This window comes from Sphaeroforma arctica (assembly GCF_001186125.1).
Source record: "Sphaeroforma arctica JP610 unplaced genomic scaffold supercont1.127, whole genome shotgun sequence".
NCBI classification, from domain to species: domain Eukaryota; class Ichthyosporea; order Ichthyophonida; genus Sphaeroforma; species Sphaeroforma arctica.
Window position 1 is genome coordinate 128,649 of NW_014040431.1, and position 6,013 is coordinate 134,661.

Here is a 6,013-nt window from a genome sequence, read left to right on the forward strand (position 1 = left end):
AACTTTTGTATAGCCCAAAGACATTTACAGAAGGGGTTTTAGGGTTTAGTTTATATATATAAAATCGTATGCGGGTTGAGAATAAAAACATCTCAAGGTGTGATCTACGGTCGATGCATGTCAATAGTAGAGCCCATAAGCTGCAATCCTATGCAACTAGAGCGCATAGCGTGTGCAGTTGGCTAGTGTGCGGCTGTGTGTGTCTGCTGAGCTGATACCCTATCTCTGGCCATACCTATCTGCATGAACTTGATCAACGATGTGTTGTTGATCATGAGGGTCTCAGTGCGTGTATGGTGTACGGCTTGCGGTATTTATCTACGTACAATCGAGATGCAGTGAATAGCAAGTTGTATTTTCCTAAGTATGGTTTGTATATGGCGCCATGAAATATCAGTTATACCTACCTTTGTAAGCTTACTATTAAATTATACCTATCTTTGTAAGCTTACTAACAAGTTATATCTACCTTTGTGAGCTTACTGTTTGGCGTGGGGTAAGTAATTGTCTGTACAATTCGCAGTCGCAAAGTGTTGCATGATTGTACGTACCTACGCACGATGCCGTGTTCGTCTCATGCCTACGATGACAAGTCTTGTTCAGTGCTTCACCTTAGATACAGCGTTCCTCACATGATATAGCACACGCCCTACTTTGTCACAACATGTACAAGTACACTACCCTATCACTTCGTGCGAGTCATACCTTCTGGTCGCCGATCTCTCTTCGTCAGCTCCGTAGCCGTCCCGGTACTACTAGTTGCAGCAATAGCGGGACTGTCGCACGGTTGCTCCATAGTCGTGCGGTTGAGTGGCGTGACAAGCGCCCGCAGGGCATCGGACTCCCCACACACCTTAGCTATAGGCGTAGGTAGCTTCTGTGGTATCGGAGACGGAGCTCCCAACTGTGTGGGCCGTGTCTGCGAATAGTGCGCCTGTGTGTGTGTGTCGGTGCTCTCACGTGTTGGTAGCTCAGCCGTCGAGCATGCCGTACTCCCGGACGTTGTTCCACGCGTTGTGTCTTTACTACACGCGCGCCTCACCTGTGCCGTGTGGTCCGTGCTGCCTAAGTCTAAGTCCAGCTCGCTTGTGTACTGGAGTGTGGTGGCTGTAGACACCCCTCTGCTGCCGTACACCCCACTGTGCTGGCTATGCACGCGTTGCGCACGCGTGGCCACGTCGTCGCGCGTGCTTCTCGCGTGGCTCCCCCTATCCCCAGTCCGCGGGTGTGCGCGAGCGTCACGCTTATTTCCGCACGTGTCCTTTGCGCGAGTCTTATTCCGTCCCGAGTACTGTTGGGTCCGAGTGGATGAGCCCCGATCTCTGAGTCTGGCACTTGCTGGGTTGGTCTTCTTAGTGCTGTCACCGTGTCTGACCTTCTCATCTGCTTCACCCCCACTCGTACCTTCGATGTCGTATTGCGGATCTGCGTCGGATTCCTTCGAATCATTCAGTACCAAACGTGTGGCCACTGATTGAGTGTGTTCTCTGTCCACAGTATCCAACAGTGCACCCAATCTCAGGTCAGAAAAGGACGTGTCCAGTCCTTCCGTAGTGTCCAATAAACGGAGCCGCAGCGGTTTCACACCCGTGTATGTGCCTGTAAACTCTGGTTTATGCATATCCCGTGTGAGGGTGCCTGGGTGTGTTCGCTCATGAACTGGTTTGTGTAGCACAGCCGTGTTCAAACTACGTACTAGTACATTCAGTCCCCCTATCTTACACTGTATCACCCGGTGGTGTTGGCCTTTAGAATGCCGGCGCTCCTTCAAGGCATACCGCAGCACAAAGTCCTGTTGATAGCCCGGCAAATGCGCGTGCGAGAAGTTCGGTACTGAGTTCTCGGTAGGTAACACCTGCTGGAAAAGTATCAGCTCGCCCACTCGCGTCACATCGACACTGAAGTCCTTATCTGCCGTGCCCCTCATAAAGCCGTACAACGCTGTTAAATTGGCGCAATCTGTGGCTAGGCCCATATCCTGAAACTTGTATTTCGGGTTGTGTTTTAGGACTGATAGGAATAAAGATTCTAAAGGGAATAGCGAGTGTTCAACATAGTCCTCGTCGGCGGATGTGGTGGCCTGTATGTCCCGTTTCAAGTGCAGTCCTGCTTTCAGGTTCAGGTGCACTTCTGCGGGTGCACCCGGGACCACGAGTCTGGAGTCTGCCCAATTCTGAAGATATTGCAAGGCATCGAGTAAAGGCATACTTCAGCATGATCGAAACCTAGCAATACTACTTGTCAGAATATATCCGCCTTTTCTGAACTAAACAGATGATACGGATGGTCGTATTACATTCGGCTAGCATACAAGCCAGAATATGAATACTAACGTAGAACGGCAGATAGAAGCGCTTTCGGCACAAATACGTGTATTTTGCATGTTCATACCAAACCTATCTAGCCTGTATAACGCCAATCTAGACAACTCAAACCAACCAAACTAACTCTAGGCAGCCTATAAAGGATGCCCAAACCTAACTTTATAAATTTATCATATTAGTAAACTATGTGATATGCACCAGCGCTTTCAGAATACAGTACCGGCACACGTATGGCGTATCGAATGGCCCCGGTCTGCACGCAACATGACACTACGCACCAACACAACCAGGCCAAGTCTTGTTACAAGTGCACTTCAGGTGCAATTGCTTGTCCGCCTCAATACTATAATTCGAGAGTTCGCGTACAGTAGGTAGGCAATCTCTTGCTGCTGTACCAACCGGGCGAGGGGTATCAGATTCTGTACGTTTGCACGCGTGTGTGTGCACACGAAAGTGACGGTCCAAACGCAGGCAATATGCTCTGCATATGCACAGCTTCAGTTATCGATTGCAAAAGCCTAAACAAGATGTTCTAGCATCGAGATCATATTGCGCTCTACACAACTTTGCACCTTGTATCTGTGCAAAAGCGACATACAACGCATCAAATAACCGTACGTTCCGTTGCTAGGCAACAGGCTGCAACTTCTCAGTCGGCGTTTCAAGCTTGCACTGTGTCCTTGGTCGTTGAGTTGGCTATCACGGGATTACTATCACACAACCACTCTCAACCAAACCTATTGTGTTTTAGTTTATATCCAGCATACGTGCTAGACCTATTCTGTTGAACAACACACAAGAACAACAACCTAATATGGACTAGTGACCATACATATAAACAGTGAGTTAATGGAAGCTCTGTATACAGACTTACATAAGATCCTATCGGCCGTGCATCGGTGACAGGGCATTTGGTCTTCGCTTGGCCTCTGCTCAGCATGGTGATTGTGGGTGCGAAGTATCTGTCCCACGAGTGCAACTCACTCACCTCCGTCGCTGTCATAATGTATTATATTGTAGACAGGTGGATGTGATTCTGGTGTTCAGCAATATGTTTGAGTCGTGGGTTACTGGCAGTGAAGTGTGTCGTCCGGATTTGTTCGTGTGTTTATCTAGCTGTGTGTTGTATTGTCTGTTGTTGAAAGAGGATGAAATCGTAGAAAAGTGATGTATTTGACCCGTGTTCTTGTATTATCTATTTTTAATAAAATACCATATCATCGAAAGGTCGTTACGTGTATTTGTCTAGTTCCTTGTTTCATCTTCTACTAGCAGAGGATTATACAGTAACACGGCGGTCATGCATATTGGATACTTGCATATCCTACTGTTATCGTATATTATCCCATTGAAAGGCGGCCGTGTGTTCATCTGTTGTATTAACAGGCGGTCGTGTGTTCATCTGTTGTATCCCTGTATTGTGTGTTCTTGGTAGTGGATCATGTGCAACGGCGGTTGATTCGCGTACAGTCCGAAGAAATGGATTGTGCGTGTACGCACACAGATATAGTGCCACAACCACGCATGCGCACTGGACTAATTATTTGCTACTGAAGTGCTGATTCGTATTTCTGATACAACTATTGGGAGAAACAACGGAGAACAGTACAAAGCGACCAACGAAACGGTGACTCATAAATATATTGAACAAATAAAGCACTCCAGATCAGCGATGACAGCCCTCGAAGCCACGAAACGCGTAGCATTAAATACAGATGGCAGAAGGGCAAGTAGTATCCAACTGATTGACGTCTACATGTAGTGGTACATATGAGAGGCTATGATATTTGTGATCACATATGCAGACAACCTCGATGTCCGTCAACCGCCGACACTCTTAACCTATTATACCCAAAGCCAACCAATCTGAAATTTAGCTCGCGCTACAGCTCCAAAATACTAGACTATCTATTGGTCAAATGGTTTATATCTACCTAGCTTTGCACATAAGCATTGCTGCATGTGCAGGCAATTCTAATGCACTTGCAATCCCGTGTACTGGATTTTCAGGGCATCTAATAGAAGTACTTGCGATGCTATATGGGCAAATGCTTGTGTAAATTTAATGTACGCGCGAGATGATTTATAGCCAACTACACGCTTGACTATACAAACACAGGGATAATCAAACCAAAATTGAGCGCTTCCACGAGGATGAATTCTCTATCCGATGGATACTAGACGCATAGGAAATAGCCTGTACAACACCACTTAAAGAAATAACGTGAACAATAATTCGACTGTTTTGTCGTAGTCGATGGTATAACCAAAGAATAATAAACCGAATACTAATTAGTACGTAGTACTGGATTCCGTGTGTATAAGGAAACAGCGGATATATTTCAATGTCTGTATATTCTAAAGAAGGTGTATGGGTACACATATGTACTTACACACTTTTAAGTCTTGTTTATTGAATCGCACTCAGATACAAGTGTACGTTGCCATTTCGTGTTTATATAATTGAGCTACATCGAAATGCACCCATCGTCAGTACGTATCACATATGCTACCAGTCCGTCTGGGTGCACTAATTCACACAATCAAAAAGATGATATTTATGCCGAGGTATACATACATATCAATCTATCATCATGCATAAATATATTTTTACAGCTATGTACATACATAGACGCTCAAAACATCATACGCCCAACCCCTATTTGCGTTCATTGTTTTTTTTTTTGGAAACTGGTACTTGAAAGGTTGCCAGCGGAAAACATTGTGCATGTCTTGGAGACTGGAGAAATCGATAATTGATAATTTTCTAAGTCAATCTGAGATGCCATCCAGAGCCATAGTCTCTACACAAGAGAAGATTACTACTCTACACTCTAAATACACTCTACACAGGTAAAATATCGTTCTCGCGGAAATAACAGAGGTCAGACCGTCCGCGTCAGAGCCTCAGAGTCAGAGAGGGCCATCAGCTATGCCTATCACTTATCCGCCATGGCAGGTTTCCCATTTCTAGCCTTCCAGCCCATATGAAAGCACCGAATTAAAATACACGTTTCCGACTTTACGGTCAACTTTTATTTGTTGTGACGTTGTTTCTTTATATTTAGACCAGTTGCCACTATCTTGTTCCTCGGCATTCGTGATAAATGCATGCCATTCCAAAACTACCGTAGTTTTCATTGGCTCATAACTCTCATATGAGTCATCCATCTATCCTATTTTAGGCTTTGTACATGCCGGTAAGTGGATCGTGAGTTCATGACCCTCTCTAGAGTGGAGTCTACTGGAGGTCGCGAGGGGGGCTGGGCTCGCTGGGGGCATACATACTCAACATAGCGTCACCTGGTAGTTTATGACTCTTTATTGTATATATTAATACATATGTAAAGTATAGTACTATATTTGTATGTATAGATAGATATATAGAGTTCTGACCCAGAGTTGCGGCAGCACTCAAACCCACCGCAAACTATAGTTCACTGTTCAGAATCACATCCTATTCGTTTTATAACATTTAATCAACATGTCACAAGCACGCGCAATCGAGGAGGAAAGCCCTCTTTTACATTCACCCACAGAAGAGAGGGAAACATCTGTGCCTGAAGACAAGTACCATGTCACATACTGGTTGATGTTCTACCTGGGGGTACGATGCTCTTCCCGTGGAACACCTTCATCACAGCCTCGACCTATTGGGAATATCGGTTTAAAGGTATCTTTAAACACCC

The 6,013-nt window shown here is 45.5% G+C and overlaps 1 protein-coding gene across 1 annotated transcript; it reads right to left on the reverse strand.

Annotated features, from left to right (window-relative positions):
• Positions 1-685: 685 nt before the first annotated feature.
• On the reverse strand, positions 686-2,206 carry SARC_02755 (hypothetical protein; the record flags this gene model as incomplete). The annotated part of the gene is made up of 1 exon (XM_014303489.1): positions 686-2,206. One exon carries the CDS (start codon positions 2,204-2,206, stop codon positions 686-688), a length of 1,521 nt encoding a protein of 506 aa, XP_014158964.1.
• Between the last annotated feature and the right edge of the window lie 3,807 nt (positions 2,207-6,013).